Source organism: Lineus longissimus, chromosome 10 (assembly GCF_910592395.1).
Source record: "Lineus longissimus chromosome 10, tnLinLong1.2, whole genome shotgun sequence".
NCBI lineage: Eukaryota > Metazoa > Nemertea > Pilidiophora > Heteronemertea > Lineidae > Lineus > Lineus longissimus.
Window position 1 is genome coordinate 15,774,164 of NC_088317.1, and position 20,092 is coordinate 15,794,255.

Genomic DNA, 20,092 nt, shown 5'->3' on the forward strand with positions numbered 1-20,092 from the left:
ATGAACAACAAGTCCGTATCAACCTGTCAAGTTCAGATGCGACAAGCGCCTAGTTTTGGTAGAGCGAGTCACAGATATGTCACAAAGTAGAAGAAGCACTTAAATGAGAAGTTTAATTTGCTATATTACAACGCTTTAGTTGTCTCTGAATACTTTTAGACATAGCTGAAGTTACTAGGGAAAGTAATAAAATACTAGTAAAAAACTTTTTCAAAAATCTTTTTTTCCCCTTTTCTCTCTTCTTCCCAAATGCGTCCCACGGATCCTTTAGCCACAGCCTGTCACAAATTCTCTCAACATTCCCTATTTAACGCTAACATCCGCATCATCACATCACAATCACATAATAGTTTCATCATCCTTCATCAATGGCGTATCCGCGTCGACGTTCGATTCACCAGATATTCCCAGATCTATCGTACGACCTCGTTGCAGCGTTGGTCTGTCACGTCGCGGCGACGGCTGAGGCTGGGATGAACCGTTAACATTGGGCGTCGCTTCCAACGTTGTCGCTTGTGTCTGGTCTATCTCGTCTTCACCTCCTGTAATTTCAAGATGAAATCTCTAAATCTTGGTTTCTATCATCAGAAATAGTACCCTTATAAAACTGGTGGGTTGGGGGTGGCCTTACTCAAGGTGCATGCCCCCACCCATTTTAACATGTTTGATGGAGAGTAACAACTTGAGGGCCCTCTCCACAAAAAGCATGAATCAATTCTATTTTAGCCTTCAGATGCCCAGAAAATGGATATCGGACACTCCAATTTATTTCTCTTCAGGAGGGCCCAAGGCCTGCCCTTTTTTTCAAGATTTCACATTCTGTGTTTCCTGGGTTTGGCCCCTTTCCCAAATTTCTGGATCCACCACAGAAATAGAAGGTTTTTTTTCAGGTGGCGGCAAAATTTGGGGCAGGTGACCCAAGAAACAAGTTTTTATTTCACCTGGCCCCAACCAAACATACTCACCTGACTCCACTATTGCACTAAGAAAAGGCGTCACTGGCGGGTGCTTTGGCGATGGCGATACTGCTAGCGACTGTTCACTGGAGGCTGGCGACAAGGTACGGGACCGCATCATTCGCTGCGTAAGCAGGGTCTTGTGATGGAGTTGCTGCATCAAGTCTTGGTCATCGTCGTTAACCAGATTCTTATCATACGTTTGGTGAAGGGCCTAAAAAACGGGAATCATTTTTTAGTATCATTGAAATGCATCGGAACCCCCCTTAGCAGACACCTCTGCATTAGGTTCAGCCTCCCTATTAAGGACACTAGTTGGCTGTTTCCCTTCAATTTGACTTCTCCAATGAGGACACCTCTCTATTAAGGACAGAACTTGCCAGTCCCAAGGGTGTCCTTAATAGAGAGGTTCTACTGTACATGTATTTGTATATCCGTCTCCACTACGGAAATGTTAATATTTATATTCAGTTCAAAATTCAATCACAAATTAAAATTTTTTTAACGAACTGCATAGGCCTTTTATTCGCACTTACTGTAGCAGGCCTAAATGATAACATCTTATTTAACTCCCTCCGCTCAGCAGTTTTCTCATCCACATTCTTTTTTGGGATAAGCTTCCTTGTCTTTTGCTTCCTGGCCTTCTCTGCACCGGGTAGACCAAGGATGTCTACAGATACTGGAAAATAGCACCATACACATTGCTACCGGGTGTAAAAATATTGTCTCGCTACTTTTAAAGTTGAGTTACTTTTTTCAATTATGATTATCACTTTTAAGTTGAGTTACTTTTTTTCAATTATGATTATCTAACTGTTTTTAGGAATGGAAAATAAAACCCCACATTGAGCAGATTGCAACAGGGTGTAACAAAATAGACTCTCTACTTTTAGAGTTGGAGTAACCTTTTTCAAATACGTTTTTCAAAACAGTTGTTAGGAATTGAAAATATAACCACACAATTGAGGAGATGACTATTGCTACAGGGTGTTAAAAAACCTTGCTACTTTTAAAGTTGAATAACTTTTTTTTAAATATGTTTTTTCAAGGCGGTTGTTGGAATGGAAATAAAACTCCACACTTGAGCAGATGACATTTGTGTGAGAAGAGAATATCTACATGTAGAAGATACACTATACACTGTGCAGCTGAACCTCCCACCTGGCTTATGCCTAGAGTATCACTTTAAAGTGATACTATGATGTGATTTACAACTTTGCGGAAATACGTCTGTTTTTAATTGTTGATCACAAATGTAAAGCTCAAATTTTCCATTTTTGATTAGATTTAGTATAAAATCGCTGAATGTAAACCACCGCAACCGCGAAAATATTCATGTTGTGACGTCATCAACGAAAACGGCTTTGAAGCGAGCCGTCCGGGCAGGATTAAACCATCGATTTCTAGAAAATGTGCATTTCGATTTGAAAACCTTACCGATTTATGAGAAAGTGACGTAGTCATTTGTCAAAAACAGCTAAAACATTATATGCTGAAATTCGACACGAGTTACCCTTTGAATAAAATATATTTCTATAAAACTCCTACCAAACTTACATGCTGATGACGCGGGTCTCGCCTGGCTTGTTTCATTTTTCAACACTGTTAATACAACACAAAACATGGGCCATTTAAATTTTCAGGAATCAAGAAAACAAGGAATCATCAGGAACGCCAAGGAATATAATAATAATAATAATGTGATGCATTTATATAGCGCTCCTCAGTAACGGAACTGTTAAAGCGCTGTGGGATATCATATTATTACCCCGGTCTCGACAGAAATCAATCAGGGGTTTCAAGAAGCAACCAGAAGGCGCTCACTTGAGCTTGACAAGTCGGGGAACCAAGGAGTGACTCGGCCGGGAGTCGAACCCACGACCTCCTGATCATGAGGCCGACTCTCTTCCACTGCGCTACCACTGCCCCAAATAGACTCCAAATGATGCGAGAAAATGACAATGTGATAAATCCATGTCGAGACCTTGGCATTCCTTAGCATTCCTTCCTTTCTAGATTCCTTAAAATCTCTATGGCCCAAAGCACGGTTAAAAAATCATGCACGAAAGGCACAACAGTCAATGAATGGAGAAATCATGCAAAATCGAACACTGGGAATGAAATTAAGTCCGTAAGAGTCTGGGTTTTTTAGTCGGCCCAAAGCACAGTTAAAAAATCATGCACGAAAGGCACAACAGTCAATGAATGGAGAAATGATGCAAAATTAAACACTGGGAATGAAATTAAGTCCGTAAGAGTCTGGGTTTTTTAGTGGAACTATCACCTGAGTAGCTGTCTTGGCCCAAAAAGCCATGAGACCACAGGTCGAGTGGGTTCTTGGGGCCGAGTCAACAACAAATTGACACGCTGTATGAAGGACCTCGTGAAAAATATCGGCCTTTTTGTAGCCTCGAAGAAGCACGCACACTCATGGTGACATGCAGCATCCACAAACGTTTAAAATACGCCGTTAAACCTTAGCACAAACCGGCGTAAACCGGTTCGGTCAGGGAGGAGGGCGTGGGATCTGTTTAAACGAAACTCAAAACAAAACAAACTGAGCACGCAAAAGTTACGAAAAAGTAATCTTACATCTTCTTGTTCGACTGTTGTCCAACATTTCTGGATGAGTGAGAATGCCTGGCAGTGTCTCGTCAAATCTTCCTTTCATCGTGAACGATTCTGGGATGGATGAGATACTGAAAGATAATAAACAGATGTCCTGGATTGAAGTCTTTGTTGCGATTTGTCCCTTGAGCATGTTGGGATATTAGAGCATTACATGTATGTGGCCTACTGCACCAAAGAAGGTGGTAAGTTCGAGTATTACATGTATGCGGCCTACTGTACCAAAAGAAGGTGGTAAGTTAGAGTATTACATGTATGTGGCCTACTGCGCCAAAGAAGGCGGTAAGTTGCACTTGGGGTAAGTTGGGGTATGGTATTAAGTCACATTTGGTGTGACTTGTCTATGAAGAGCTTCATGTAATTGGAAATAGATGATTCATTCCTGACAGGGACATCACTGAAAATCAAGCATGTTCTTTCTGCCCATTTTGCCTCCAGAGTGATGTCACTGCATTTTAAACACAATGTAACTGGATTGAGAATAAGGCACGACTAACTGGTAGCAGGTTTGATTCTTGGTGCAATGTTTTGGGAAGCACCAGACCTCATGCCTTTGAAGGTAGATCTACGCCTTGGTGTTAAACAGGTGACTGTTCAAAACGTATATTAACGGCCATGGTGGTCTGAGAGTTAACTGGAGACAGAAATGTGCAAGGAGGTTGAACGTTGATCTACGTCCATGGTAATAAACAGGTGACTATTCGAAACGTATATTAACGTCCATGGTGGTCTTGAGTTAACTGGAGACAGAAATGTGCAAGGAGCTTTAACGTTGATCTACGTCCTTGGTGATAAACAGGTGACTATTCAAAACGTATATTAATGGCCATGGTGGTCTCAGTTAACTGGAGACAGAAATGTGCAAGGAGGTTGAACGTGGATCTACGTCCTTGGTGATATACAGGTGACTATTCAAAACGTATATTAACGGCCTTGGTGGTCTGAGAGTTAACTGGAGACAGAAATGTGCAAGGAGGTTGAACGTGGATCTACGTCCTTGGTGATAAACAGGTGACTGTTCAAAACGTACATTAATGGCCATAGTGGTCAGAGAGTTAACTGGAGACAGAAATGTGCAAGGAGGTTGAACGTGGATCTACGTCCTTGGTGATATACAGGTGACTGTTCAAAACGTATATTAACGGCCATGGTGGTCTGAGAGTTAACTGGAGACAGAAATGTGCAAGGAGGTTGAACGTGGATCTACGTCCTTGGTGATATACAGGTGACTATTCAAAACGTATATTAACGGCCATGGTGGTCTGAGAGTTAACTGGAGACAGAAGAGTGCAAGAAAGGAAGGAAATCATCCTTTGAACAAGGACGATTGTGTAGTTTTATTGAAGTAGAAGGTAAAAGGTGTCATACAAAAGAATGCATTACTAGGGACTATATTTCGATGACGGGTACTTAACCAACAAGGGAATCAAGAATACATGAGGGAAAGTTTGGAAAGATAGACATCTAAAATCAATACAAAGTGTGAACCACAAAATCTTCGAGCTTCTTGACTTTGGAATTTTCAAAAATAAGATTAAATAAAAGAGTTTTGCAATTTTTTTGGACGGATTACCAAATTTGTTTCCGTTTTTTTCTCCCAAAAAACAACATTATTTTGCAACAATTCGTTTTTTCCCAAACCGTGGTTATTGCGAAGTCCACAAAATGAAATGCCAGAGAAAATTGGGTGGTTTACAGTACAAATGGTACAAATATCAAAGCCCAAACCTCTTCCAAGATAACTCATCTTTCTCTTGTTCCCCATCGCTGTCCTCACTGTAGTATGCAAAGGTCAAAGGTCAAAGATAATATCCTACACCAAGATATAGCTCTACACCATTGCATTCATGAAGGGTTGCATAAAAGACACACATGTCATACAATTACTGGTTCCAAATATTGAGAAATAGAACATGAATAACTGGCACCAATTAACAATGGGCATTGATCCCCGCCAGTGGAAGGGTTAACAATCCACAAGTACATGCATTTTGTCACCAGTACAGAATTTAACTGAAAATCACTGAATTTCTAAGGATACTGCAGAAAAAATCTCTGATCTAGGGTATACAATAGAACCTCTCTATTAAGGACACCCTCAGGACTGACAAGTGCTGTCCTGATTAGAGAGGTCAAATTGAATGGAAACAACCAATTTGGGACCAAACCTAGTGTCCTTAATAGAGAGGTGTCTGCTAAGGGAGGTTCCACTGTAATTCTAGGATCTAAAGGTGACATCAAGATTTTTGACTAACACCAAAAATGGAAGTAAACTAATTTACCCGTCCTCGTCAACTATTATATTGATGCGACTGCGAGAAAGGTGAAATACAAAGGAGAAATTAGCAACTGAATAAAAAACTAGAAATCGACAATTCAATAAGTGACTTGATCAACATCTTGATAATAATAATAACCCATGACGAAGGATCCCCAATCGGCCAGCTGTAGCCCGATTGAGCTATTTCAGCTTTCACACCTGCAGATTGAGCTATTTCAGCTTTCACACCTGCAGATTGAGCTATTTCAGCTTTCACACCTGCAGATTGAGCTATTTCAGCTTTCACACCTGCAGATTGAGCTATTTCAGCTTTCACACCTGCAGATTGAGCTATTTCAGCTTTCACACCTGCAGATTGACTAAACAGGTCATGGCCGCCAAAATAACCATTGCTTAAAATGTGCAACGATTCATTTAATATGATCTTGGCCATTCGCAGATTTTCTTTTCAAATTATCGAGCATAGAAACGAGTGTTGACGACATACCTTCCCCCTCCTAACAGGGTAGCCTGCCTCTGTAACTTCTTTTCTTGGTATTTGGATGCTGCCTTCGACCCAGGGAGACCTGCGTAGTGTTGCCTAAAAAGTGAGAATGCACAGAATAAACTTCAAGCAGAGCAAATGAGTGATTTCAATTGCTGCGATCATGCGACAAAAATTGCTTGTTTGTAGAGGTCAATATGCAGGTGCCTGCAATTGGTGATTGCAGTGACCCAAGCCAGCTTTAACCAGACAGACAAGAATATTTTTGTCGCACATTGCAGCAACTAAAATTGCAGTAACTAATCACACTAATTTAACTCGGCAACCTGGCAGTCATTTTGTAAATCTTGTCAGACCAAAATCGATAGGGCACCTCACGGACCCGGCCCATCATGTCCATACAAAACAGACAGTCTGGATAGCGATTAGGTCAGCCTTGCTCAACCGGTCTGCCGCAATGCTCGACAAAACCGCACACTGCCTTGACTTGTTCAAGAATAATCGTGTGAAGAATACGACACTTACTCCAAAGCCATTTTGTCAAATATCGTCATGATATCAGAATATTTATTACGACATGACCCCTTCAAGAACCATCTCCTCAGATATCTCTCATCTATTAACTCAAACCGTTGCTGAAACAAAAAGTGATATCATTAATAATTTATCAACATCAATTTTCACTTTCAGCTTTTCTTAGACCTGAAACCCATCTGGATGTAAATTTTTCTCCATTCACCAATGACCCATCATGTGGTCTGATCAGGGTGTCCCCTACTAAACTCTCAAACTGTCCTTCTGCAACCTCTGAGAAAGCACTCTCTCCCATTGAGGTAGCCATCCTACTTGGAATTGAACCCCCAACTTCTGTATTGAATTCCCCCTGATATAATTATTGCCCCATCACCCAATGACCTCCTCCACTCCAGCCATCATGTGACCTTGGACATGGCCTTCAATTTCCCCAACCTCTCATACCTTTTCTTTAACTATGGAGGAGTTGCCTCTCTGTCAAATGAGTTATAGATCTCACCAGTAATCGCCCCCTCCCCATGACCTCAATTTCTTACTTACCCTGACATAATTATTGCCCCATCTCCCAACGACCTCCTCCACTCCAGCCATCATGTGGTCCTGGACATGACCGTGAATCTCCCCAACCAAACTCTCATACTGTTCCTTCTTCAGGCCTATCTTCATCAACTTCACCAGGGGCTTGATAGTCGTACCCTGAAGCAAAAAGGAACAAATCATTCCAAAGATGCGTTATGTGGTACCCTTCAAAGTCAAATTGGTACGTGTACAAATTCTTCGGAAGACCTTCTCAAATATTCCAAAATTACGGCAAGGATATCATCAAAGGTTTCAACCAATGCAGTGTTTTCCGAAATACAGTGGAACCTCTCTATTAGGGACAACCTCTGGACTGACAAGTGCTCTACTACAGAGAGGTGTCCTGGTTAGAGAGGTCAAATTGAAGGGAAACAACCAATTTGGGACCAAAGCTAGTGTCCTTGATAGGTTGTCCTCAATAGAGAGGAGTCTGCTGTGGGAGGTTCCACTGCACTGAGGATGACTACATCAACAGAAGCATAGCGCAAGTCAAAATATCCATCATGGAGATGAATCGGCCGGCAATGACTGGGGGAGGCATACTGACCTGAATAAAGACTGTAAATAGGACAACTACCAGTGTGGTGGTTATAAACATATCACGATGGAAGCTTTTATCGGAACTCAACATCACGCAGAGAGAGAAGGACACCGCACCTCTTAGACCACCATACGCCTGAAACAAGCAAAATAAACGTTTCAAATCAAAATAAACAGGAAAGCGGAAAAATTTACATCTGAAACAAAGGATGTTGCAATCCAAGTCTAAATTGACCTGACCAAAGTGACAAATCAAAATAAACAGGAAAGCGAAAAAATTTACATCTGAAACAAAGGATGTTGCAATCCAAGTCTAAATTGACCTGACCAAAGTGACAAAGGAGGTCATGCGCTCGTGTCAATAACAACAACTTAAATTGCATGCTGGGTAATTTGCCAGCATGTTTCTCTAGCAAACTAAACCCCTGAAGTGGGGAATGTAAAGATGGAAATTATATATGTTAGATTAAATAACGACAAAAAACAACAACAACAACAATAACAAAACAAACAAACAAACAATTACTTAAATTTTTTTAAATTTCACGGCCATATTTTAAAATTTCACGGCCAAACCAAACCCCTGAAGAGGGGAATGTAAAGATGGAAATTATATATGTTAAATTAAATAACAACAAAAAACAACAAACAAAAAACAACAAACAACAAACAACAAACAACAACAACAACAAACAAACAATTACTTAAATTCTTTTAAATTTCACGGTCATATATTTTCGTCATTATCTCTAAACATCAAAAAACGAAAATAAAAGGCATGCCAATATTTCTGCGTTTAAAGTAGCATCGATGTGGGGAATTGCAGCTCAACAGTTGAAATTCTGAGTACCTACCATGATGAACTGTTCATGCCAGTCGATCTTGCGCACTTTCCTCCCTCTATTGGCGATAAAACACAACGCAAACACAACTGAAACGACAATAAAGGACGGTAAACGAAAAGAGTTTGCTGCCAGGTGAACTAAACAGAAGACCAAAAAAGATCACAGTAAAAATGCTTATAACTTAACCCATTACAAGAATTTCTTCTGCCTTAACAACAATAAAGGACGGTAAACGAAAAGAGTTTGCTGCCACGTGAACTAAACGGAAGACCAAAAAAGATCACAGTAAAAAACGCTTATAACTTAACCCATTACAAGAATTTCTTCTGTCTTGCAGACATTGAAGGCATCCATGAATGCCGAGAATTTGTTTTAATGTGTTTTTAAAGACCGAGTACCACTTACCAAGGAACAAGGAGGCAAACTGGCAGAATTCTTCTTTGAAATGAAATTGACAATTAGAACACAGCAGGCACATAGCTGTTATTTTGAGGATTGTTTTCAAAGGCAAAAGAACAAGGATAATCCTTTGGCTTGTTGCTAACAAAAACTACCAGAGCGTTTTCCTGAATCTTGCGTGCGTGGCAAATGACCCAAGACATTAATTATGGAAAATCAATCAGCACAGGCACGAGGTTATCTAATCGGCAAAGACCAGGGCCCGGTTGTTCAAAAGAAGAAATACATTTTTAAAGATAACTTAGCGTTAAAATTCCTGACTTGGCGTTAAGATAACGTCAAGTTTTATTTTGAGTTGTTCAAACAATATTAGCCTAACATTGGCGTTATCTTTAACGTTAGATTTAACTTACCTAAAACCCTAAGTTAAATCTAACGTTATCTTTAACTTGATTACCTATACCTACCATGGCAACTAACATCAGTGAACCAAGATGCAATATTTACTGACATTAGCGTAAGTTTACCCTAACGTTGTTTTGAACAACCCAAATTTAACGCCAAGTTAGCTAACGCCAAGTTAAGGAATTTAACGTTGATATTTAACTTAACATCAATGAAATTTAACTTCTTTTGAACAACCGGGCCCTGATCTTTTAAGTGATACTTACTTAAAAATCGGAGAACAAGACACAAAACGACTGACCAGAGCGTGAATCCAGTGTGCCATTTGTGTTGGTCCGTCACGAGGGCCTGGCCGAGGAACAGGAATATCACAGCTTCGCTTGCCGCGCTGGAATGGAATCAAAGAAATATCAACTCAAAAGGTTCACCTCTACTCTAGCACCAGTCTACAAACATCTAGGGCCTCGATTCACTCACAACAAGTTATGACATTGTGCCATCTCGACCTTGTACAATCCGACATGACCCGACGTTGCAACCAAAATTTGTGGACCCGACAAGAGCCATATCATGGCTAACATTTTATTCATGTCTGAGGACTGAGTAAGTAATTAAACCAAGGTATTTGCTGCAATATCTACCTACCTCAACATTTTAGTAAAATATTTGACAGTAGTATAACTCTTGTGTGAGATGTTATGGAAAGCATACTGGGTTTGCATGAGACCACATCCAATACAACTGAAAAACAGAGGACATAGAAATTTAATATCGAATTCTTCCTCTTCTTCTTCAGCGTTCGCTCTGCAATTGGAGGTGATATTCTCCAGGGAGTATTCCTCCTCCAAGGCAGGTTCAGCTTTTTACGTGCCACTATGGTTAGATGCCAGTTTATTGGCCTAGGGGCTCTGGTCTTTGGCCAAGGGGCTCTGGCCTTTGGCCTAGGGGCTCTGGCCTTTGGCCAAGGGGCTCTGGTCTTTGGCCAAGGGGCTCTGGCCTTTGGCCTAGGGACTCTGGTCTTCTGCCTAGGGGCTCTGGTCTTTGGCCAAGGGGCTCTGGTATTTGGCCAAAGGGCTCTGGTCTTTGGCCTAGGGGCTCTGGTCTTTGGCCAAGGGGCTCTGGTCTTTGGCCAAGGGGCTCTGGTCTTTGGCCAAGGGGCTCAGGTCTTTGGCCAAGGGGCTCTGGTCTTTGGCCAAGGTGCTCTGGTCTTTGGCCAAGGGGGTCTGGTCTTCGGCCAGAGGTAGAGTCCACGCAAGCTACTCAATGTTTCCTACCTTATGATACCAGAGAAGTGGAATAGTTCGGCACAAAGGTAGCTCATGTAGGCAAACACAAACATAAACAGAGGTTCAACAACTGAAACGAAACGAGTAATCATAAAAATCCTGACAAATAAGTGGTATCAATCTATCAACAGTTGAAAAATACTACCATCTGTTTTTAGGGAAAATGTTAAAGGATTCCCCTCCAATCGAATCTTTAAAGGGGTATGCCGTTCGTAATTACTGGTGGTCCAGGTAAATAGAAATGCAGTGATACACAATGCCGTAGTGCAGTTATATGTACGACAACCTCATCAACATAGATGCAAACTTGGAAATGTGAGTGGAAACGTCTAATTTAATGCTGCTTATGAAAGCAAGTATGTATGTGTTCAAGCTGAATTGATAAGAGTATACTGTTTATACGCACCTCTAACATGTGAGCAATATTTCAACACGATTGACGCTAATATGCCCAGGATTATGCCGATTGTCAGTCCACCCAGACTGATCGTGAAGAACGAGACAATTCCGAGAATGATCTGATGTGCGGGTATCGTGTCCATCTGGGCAAACGTCTTCATCATGTTGTAAAGGACCACAGTGACAGCATCTAAAAGATAGCATTGAGCATCTGAACGGGAATCTTTTTCAAATGAGATGAGACCATAATGAGATTCCTCAATGGGGTAGCAGTGAACCTATGGGCGCTAAATGGTAATGGCTGTCACTAGGGAATGATGCGCAATAAATTTGCATCATTTTGGGTAGTACCCCGGTCACAGTATCTGAAAGATAGCATCGAGCATCTAATCGGGAATCTATTTCAAATGAGATAAGATCATAATGTGTTTCCTCATGGGGTGCCAGTGTGCCATAACGTGGCACTGGCTGCCGCTTGGGAATAAAACACAATATGCGCCGAATCCAAAATGTTGGAGTTAACCATCGAATACCCATACCATGGTATTGCCCCTTGAATTAACCATACCACAGTATTTTAGGCCAATAGCAAAACTTCTAGGATCAAAAATGTCAAAAAATCTTCCATGCATTTTCAATTAAATTTTGAGCAAGCCGTTTTCCCCAAAATGGCAAAATTGGCTACATCTTGTTTGCAATGGAATGCGTCAAATAGAGAATGCACTTACCATTCAATAGAGATTCACCAAACACCAAGAAATAGAGGACGTTATTCACACCAACTTCTTGGAAAATGGCGAGAACGGCTACGGGGTCCACCGCCACAATCAACGAAGCGAATAGGAAACAACTGACGAGATCGATTTCGATTTCGCCCATGGCACCACATGCTGCCAGGCCATAGAGGGCGGGTCCGAGTATGATGAAGTTGAGAATTGTACCCTGTAAAAGATGAACGATATATTTCGTCATGGAGATGAGTGATATTGAAATATACCAAGTAAAATGTTTCTTTTTTGGTGGTTGAATAAACCGAAAAATGATTCAGTGTCGATTGAATCTATTCATTGGGTGATATGAATAAAGACCAGCAAATGCTTTTATTTAAATCTCCATGTACATTTACACTAGGCCTTCCTGTACAAAACCAGAGTAAAAGCATTTGCTAGTCTTTATTCATATCACCCATTGTCTTAGCATGTATAGAAAAGGAACTACAATATCAAATGATTTTGAGAATAGTGCCCCGAAAAAGATGAATGATTCATTTTCATCAGGCTGATGTTGAAGAATGTGGAACGATATGAAGTAAAGTTCTTCTTCTTTAGGGCCGTAGTAATCAGTTTAACTGTCCAAACAATTGACAAGGTCTATGTGGATCTTAAAAGAGAGGTGTCCTGATTAGAGAGGTCAAATCGAATGGAAACAATTTGGGAACAAAAACGTGTGTCCTTAATAGAGAGGGTGTCCTAAATAGAGATGTGTCCACAAAGGGAGGTTCTACTGTACTTGCCGCGACTGCAAATACCAACACAACTCCAATGTTGTCGAAAAATGTCCGGTCGTGCAGACTGTAGGCGGACTCAAGGATGATACTGGAAGAAGAAGACAAGCTTATTCATTCTGGGAAAATTGAGGTTTGTCGTATTGCAGGTTAATTCTAAGTCATTCATAGGGAAAGCATAGTTAATTTGCATTTAAAGTGTTTTTTTCCACCACACTAACACTCCTCAAAATGCTATTTTTGTTAAAAATAGAAATACACTAGAACATCCCTATTAAGGACACTGTTGGGACTGACAGATGCTGTCCTAAATAGAGAGGTGTCCTGATTAGAGAGGTCGAATTGAATGGAAACAACCAATTTGGGACCAAAACTAGTGTCCTTAATAGAGATAGGTTGTTCTTATTAGAGAGGTGTCCGCTAAGGGAGGTTCCACTGTAATGAGATGAGAGCTGAACGTCAACGAGGATGTGAAAAGGTAGAAGGAAACCGGAGACTCCGAGGAAATGTACACCGTCAAAGTGAGTCGCCCTCGCTGTCACATGAGGATACCGGGACCGAGCTGGCATCGTTCCCAGGACCTCAAAGGGTAACTCGTGTCAAATTTCACCATGTTTTAGCTGTTTTTGACAAATGACTACGTCACTTTCTCATAAATCGGTAAGGTTTTCGAATCGAAATGCACATTTTCGAGAAATTGATGGTTTAATCCCACCCAGACGGCTCGCTTCGATGCCGTTTTCGTTGATGATGTCACAACATGAACATTTTCGCGGTCGCGGTGGTTTACATTCAGCGATTTTATATTAATTCCAATCAAAAATGGAAAATTTGAGCTTTACATTTGTGATCAAAAATTAAAAATGGACGTATTTCCGCAAAGTTGTAAATGACAACATAGTACCACTTTAAAGGTGACGTGCGCTGATGTCTGCATCAGTTAAACGACTACACTCGACTTACGGAGGTAGAAGGAAGAGGAAAAACATCTTTGGAGTGAAGTATGAATTGATCTCAGCTGCACCGGTGAAACTGGAAGAAAGAAGATGAAGTCATGGATGGTGCAATCACATATATGTGATCCGTCACAGCAAAAGCAGGCGCATGTCGCTCTGAGCTTGGCAGGGTGAGACGGACTGTTTGTTCATTTCTCTATTGTCTGCCTTTTGTGAAATATGAGCACATCAATTTCTCCCAATATCTTCTGGTGTCATTTAGGCTCATCTTCTGTGCGACATGCGCCTGGTTTTGGTGTGACGAGTCACAAATACGGTAGAACCTCTCTATTAAGGACACCTACCGGACTGACAAGTGCTGTCCTTATTAGAGGTGTCCTGATTAGAGAGGTCAAATTGAATGGAAGCAACCGATTTTGGACCATAACTAGTGTCCTTGATGGAGAGGTTGTCCTTAATAGAGAGGTGTCGGCTAAGGGAGGTTCCACTGTATGGTCCTTTCTAACACCACTCATAAATCAGTGAATGGAAATTTTTTAATTTCTTCTATGCCATGCCAAGAATCAGCATTAAACATGATAAAAACGAAAATGGCAATGTACACGGCAAAGAGTTTCCTTTAACTGGATGAGAATATGAAAAACCAACTAAAAGAGATACGTACTGAAAGACAAGGCCAACAACAGTACCAAGGATTATGAGGATACTGAAAAAAAGAGAGCACAGTGTTAGGCAGAACTTGATCATGGCACATGTGCCCATCTGATTGGGAATTTAAAGACTGAACATGCTCATTATTTAACCAATTAACAAGGTCACAATGACACAATTCCACCTATCCACAAGAGATCAATCTATGGTTTTCCAAGCTTAAAATTTCAATCAAAGAGTTTCGCTCAAACTTCTTACCATGATTCTGGTATGTATGAAGACAAGAAGTTGGCATGATGATAAACTGGAATAAAAATATAGGATGATTTAAACGCTTTTTAAAAAAGTGAAGTGATCCTTGCAAAACTTCACGGAAAAGTTCAACATCTTCACATTATACAGAGTTTTGCCTGGATTCCGTTCAGAAAACCAATCAACCGATAAGTGACCACATCAATTGACATGATTTTAAAATTGGTAGGTTTTTCTGATACTTAAATTTGAGTCGATGAATCATGCATCTATTCCAGTGGGGCTCAGGATCAACAAATTGTGAGGGGGTAATGCACTCCTCATATGAGTGTACACACCTCAATTTCACCAGCCACAAGAGATAAGGAGTGTCTGATGTTACCGGAAATCTATTCCACACAAAACACGGTCGTGTTGACAAGTTGATTAGCAATCAAGTCATAACGATCGTATCAGCGAGAAAAGTTAATTAGACAGTGTGACAGTTCATTTATTTCCTTCCGGCTAGAATTGTCTAGAGGCGGAAATAAGGTTAGTTGCTAAGAAGTGTGCAGCACAGAATTAACACTTTTACTATAAAACATGTGACATAAAATCAGCTCTCTGTCGTTTTTTCCTGTTTTCGTCAGGAAATGTGAGAACATTATTCGAAAGCTTTTAAAAATGCGATTAGAAACAAAGCTTACAACACCTATATGTATTGGAAATTATGATATAATCCCCAAAATTGCCATCAACGCTATTACTTCGATGCGCTTTGAGTCAAAGCATCACACTGGGTCAATCACCATAGCAACAACGGTTGCCAAGGAATACTTACGTATTTTACTCAATGCCACTACCAATATAAACAAACACACAAGCAGCGGCAACTCCACGTAATCGAAATTCCATGCTGCCACGTGAATCCCTTTGTGCCCATGGTCATCTCCGTGGTCAGTATCGTTACCGTGGTCACTAGCATTGCCACGGTCACTGGAGTTACCAAGAGCACGGTCGCTTCTAGCGACTGATGCTCCGCGAATGTGCAGGACGAGGCTGAGGAGTAGTACACAGGGGAACAAGAAGGTGGCGGTACTGGTCTTCATCTTGATGCATCATTTCTTGAACCTGAAATGACCAAACAAAAAAAAGGTTTCAAGAGCATTACGTTGTTATATTTATTCCCTCTATTGCAAATATTCCAGCAAACTTTTTTATCAACAGGGAATAACGAGTATGGTGAAAACTGATCGCCACATACACATAGAAATTGTTTATTAATTATAAATCTTATTTCAAAACGAGCAGATCTTGAATTTTCATACTCCATTTTGAAAAGAAACCCAAGAAATCTGTCGACACTATCCATGAGAGCGGTGTTCTGCATGCTATATGAAATCGCAAAAAATTCCTTCCCACCGATGAATTTATTCCAGGCACTACATATCGGTCTGGTGATTTAAGGGGTATATGCCCAACAGTGTAGGTCTTTAAGGCTGCTGGAGATAGACAAAAGTCTCACTGGAATCCTTTTTTTACAACACACCTTTCAGTACCTTTCGCCCATCAATTTCGCCAGCCACAAATGAGTCTGGCAAGTCTATTGTGGTCTGTAAGTACTGATAAATGAATCTAAAATACCATATTATGTCTATGCAATGTCCATATGAATGAATTATGCATGAAGCAAAAAAACCAGCAGATAATTCTCGAAACGTTGTGAATATCATTAACATAAAATACACAGTCGGGAGTGGTAAACAATTCATGACAGTTAGATTCATATACAGCACCATCCAATCTATTCCGATAGGGCATTTATGTTGTATTGTAGTTAAGCATTGTCAAGTGACAGATCATTAACTTTAGAAATTGACCTCGGTGACCTTGAAAAATTAGGTCAAACCAAAAACTTGTATGATAAACAATTGTAGGACGTATCCTCAGTAGATACGATACCAATTTCATCAAATTCCTTCGAGTTGTATATTTTTCAATTTTCACCTAATTCCCCCTTGTGGCAAGGGCCTTGTGGTGAAACTAGGCATCGGATTGGGCCGATTTTCACAGGCGAAGAATGCCAACTGATATGCTTGCTATGGTATAATACCAAATATCTTTTGAAAATCTTTTGATCTGAGGTCAGAGTGTTAACGTTGTCTCGATGGTCGGACGGACAGACAGACAGACCCACAGATGCCATAGAGGACAACAATACCCCTCGGCCATGCAAACCTTCCCTACCACAACCTTATCTAAGACAATGACAGAAGACATTAATATTGCGGTTATTGGCAACTTTTGAACTTGACCTCGGTGATGACCTTGAAAAGTTAGGTCAAACCAAAAACTTGTATGATAAACATGTAGGATGTATTCTCAGTAGATACACTTACGATACCAATTTCATCAAATTCCTTCGAGCTGTATATTCTTCAATTTTCACCTAATGCTCCCTTGTGGTGAAACTAGGCATCGGATTGGGCCGATTTTCACAGGCGAAGAATGCCAACTGACATGCTTGCTATGGTATAATACCAAATATCTTTTGAAAATCTTTTGATCTGAAGTCAGAGTGTTAACGTTGTCTCGATAGTCGGACGGACAGACAGACAGACCCACAGATGCCATAGAGGACAACAATACCCCTCGGCCATGCAAACCTTCCCTACCACAACCTTATCTAAGACAATGACAGATGACATTAATATTGCGGTTATTGGCAATCAAGACCAAATACAGGTTTATTGATTCTGCTAACAATGGGATTAACCTAATCAGGCAGGTACATGTAGTAATGTCTTGAAATAATTGGTCTACCCTGCCATTAGTTCTTGATGGCTCAATAGCAAGTCTTCCAGAAGTAACGAAGCCTACTGTCACTTCAACGCTGACTCTGTTCGTTCAAAATTTGAAAATTGCAAATTTGTATCTGGTCACTAGATTCAGGGAACACCTGTTTGATAGAAAATAGTATACAAGTACTCAAAACTATTGAATATTCAATTTAAAAAAACAATATGATAATAATCATAACTGAGGGGGACTCGACATTCAGGTCTCGGAATTCATTAAATTCTTGTTTTAATCATCAGTGCAGCTGCTTGTATTTAAAATAGCCCAGGGTGGTATGACAGCAAAGGAAGATGTCAGCATGTAATTCTAGCAGCAAAGTCTGCTTTATCTGACTATGTGCAGAGTAAGGGTAGATGAAGGTGTGCCAGGCCATAGGACTTTTAAAAACAACCCTGTTGCAGCAGGTGACGCGCAGTGACAGCACGTCATGCATGTCATGTACATTGTCTCATGTTGCGCAGGTGACGTGCACGGCACAAAATTTTATTTCAGCTATAAATACATGTAGAAGCTACATGTATTTTTTGGTTATGCCATAATTTAACAAAAAGAAGAATGCTAAAGATAAAGGCATTACCAAGCATTGATAACGAGTATAGAGCAAGTTATCAATTACAGTGGAACCCCCTTTAGCGGACACTTCTCCATTAAGGACAACCTCTCTATTAAGGACACTAGTTTTGGTCACAAATTGGTCGTTTCCATTCAATGGGACCTCTCTTATCAGGACACCTTTCTATAAAGGACAGCATTTGTCCGTCCCGGAGGTATCCTTAATAGCTAGAGGTTGAAACAACTCAGTCTGAACAAAAACACCAATGAATCCCTATCCTAAGTACCAGATATGTTTATACTATAGTAAACAACCACAACCTGTCTGAAAGTATACACAGCATTCTGTAAGGCCTAGCTGGCCATGAATATGATACCCAAGTTATTTTTCTCACACTACTGTTACCTGCAGCTTTACATTTTTCCGGAAGTTCCTTGTATCAGAAGTTCATTGTACAATGTGAACTTTTTAACCCTTTCATACACTTTTCAATCCTTCAAGAAATGTGTTCAATAACCGTTGTTTAGCCAAAAGCATACAAAAAATGGCCAAAGAGACAAGTTTGGATTCGGAGAGAATGACCTTTGCCCCCGACCGGCAACAAGATATCAATGCCCCAAACTTGTCACCCAGAGGGAGGAGTTCTGGCTGTCCGGAATCTGCATCAAGGACCAGGTTTATTGCGACCAAGACAAATTTTAAGATGTGAGATGTCATGTCACAAGAACAGGATGAGAGGTGTCCTGATTACAAGGTCAAATTTAATGAGTGTCACCTGAGCTAACAGAGATATCTGCAACAGGGGAGTTTCTAGGTCACATCATGTCTTCCATGTACAATATGTGAAAAAAATATCAATTCATAACATTACACTATAGATCGAAATACAAATGATTTTTTTTTAAACATGCAGAAAATAACTATTGCTTACCAATAATTAAGAGTATTTCATATTCCACTGTGGCAGAGTTTCATCGACATTCGAGATCCAGGGAAATCTGGAAGAGAAATCAGTACTCTGAATACAGTCACTCAGCTAGATGGATACAGTCGCTCAGCTAGATAGACCAGATAATGGCAGACATGCATCCTAGCAACAAATGATGACTGACATCACTTACTCCACCCCCTGAAATGCTGTATTATTCCTGTTGATAGGCAACAGGAAGGAGAAATCACTAAATACACTACCCTACAGAAGAAGTTATGTCAGGTTTTACCTTTGGCAACGCATTTTACCCGGGGTTACTGATGTCACTTATGTCCTCGGGCAATGCACTTTACTAGGTGTACTGTCAGATTGCATAACAAAAAGTTCACCAAAAGTGTGAGTTTAGATTAGCCTACTTCACTGCCAGCCAGCTAAAGAATAAACTGACAACACCCATAGCAGTTAGCAAGTAGTTTTATGTTTTATGATGTGGACAAAATGTGTAAAAAAGGTCTTATTGACCTGTATTTTTGCGATACATTCTGTACATTCCATTGATCTTTGTGGCTCCCATGGTTCCCTGAAAGTGAAAGTGCACCTGGTGATAAAAACACCTGAATCACGTGACGTAGCCAATAACCGCCACCTGTGAGAAAGACGGGGGGGGGGGGGGGGTAAGGATGCCACACATGTATAGTATAGGCCCCTGGAACTTTTTTTCTGGGACACCCTGTGGCCTGTAAAACAAAACTTTTGCAATGTAAACAAACTTGTTGAGACTGCATACGTCAATATTCATGAGAAAACTATACAAAAAAGATGATAAAAAGAAAGATATTGTACATCCCAATATTTGGAATATGATGACACCGAAATATATTACTTTGATTTTGGAGAAAATGTTGAATTTATTCGAAGCAGATGAAAAACGGGGTCAAAGTTGGATTCTGTAGGGTGGGACTAAAATGCAAATCAATTTTCAATGACGCTATCTGGATACAGATAACATGCGTATCTATTCATAAAACTGACTTAAAATCGCATTTTTTTCAAAATGCACATAGAATGTAC

At 40.4% G+C, this 20,092-nt stretch overlaps 1 protein-coding gene across 7 annotated transcripts; it reads right to left on the reverse strand.

Annotated features, from left to right (window-relative positions):
• Positions 1–62: 62 nt before the first annotated feature.
• On the reverse strand, positions 63–19,971 carry LOC135494779 (Na(+)/H(+) exchanger beta-like). 7 transcript variants are annotated; one of them, XM_064783050.1, is made up of 25 exons: positions 19,905–19,970; positions 19,544–19,601; positions 19,022–19,088; positions 15,520–15,809; positions 14,706–14,751; positions 14,461–14,502; positions 13,804–13,872; positions 12,850–12,931; positions 12,065–12,278; positions 11,344–11,526; positions 10,926–11,007; positions 10,297–10,392; positions 9,918–10,039; positions 8,857–8,933; positions 8,010–8,138; positions 7,424–7,579; positions 6,875–6,984; positions 6,353–6,445; positions 5,867–5,896; positions 5,313–5,360; positions 3,549–3,655; positions 2,514–2,558; positions 1,493–1,635; positions 966–1,170; positions 63–542 (listed from the first exon to the last, which is right to left on the reverse strand). In XM_064783050.1, the coding sequence occupies exons 4-25, from the start codon at positions 15,785–15,787 to the stop codon at positions 340–342; spliced, it is 2,550 nt and encodes an 849-aa protein (XP_064639120.1). In that variant the 5' UTR covers positions 15,788–15,809; positions 19,022–19,088; positions 19,544–19,601; positions 19,905–19,970; the 3' UTR covers positions 63–339. The 7 variants fall into 7 exon arrangements, with proteins under 7 accessions (XP_064639120.1, XP_064639119.1, XP_064639118.1 ...); XM_064783049.1 differs by lacking the exon at positions 19,544–19,601 and having other exon boundaries at positions 19,905–19,971; XM_064783048.1 differs by lacking the exons at positions 19,544–19,601; positions 19,905–19,970 and having other exon boundaries at positions 19,022–19,279.
• Positions 19,972–20,092: the final 121 nt, after the last annotated feature.

Coding starts and splice junctions, on each gene's coding strand:
- LOC135494779 (XM_064783049.1), bottom strand. CDS start 15,787: ATGAAGACCAGTACCGCCACCTTCTTGTTCCCCTGTGTACTACTCCTC. Junction 6,985..7,423: donor GGGGCAATAATTATGTCAGG/GTAAGTAAGAAA, acceptor TTTTTGTTTCAG/CAACGGTTTGAGTTAATAGA. Junction 543..965: donor TAGTGCAATAGTGGAGTCAG/GTGAGTATGTTT, acceptor TTGAAATTACAG/GAGGTGAAGACGAGATAGAC.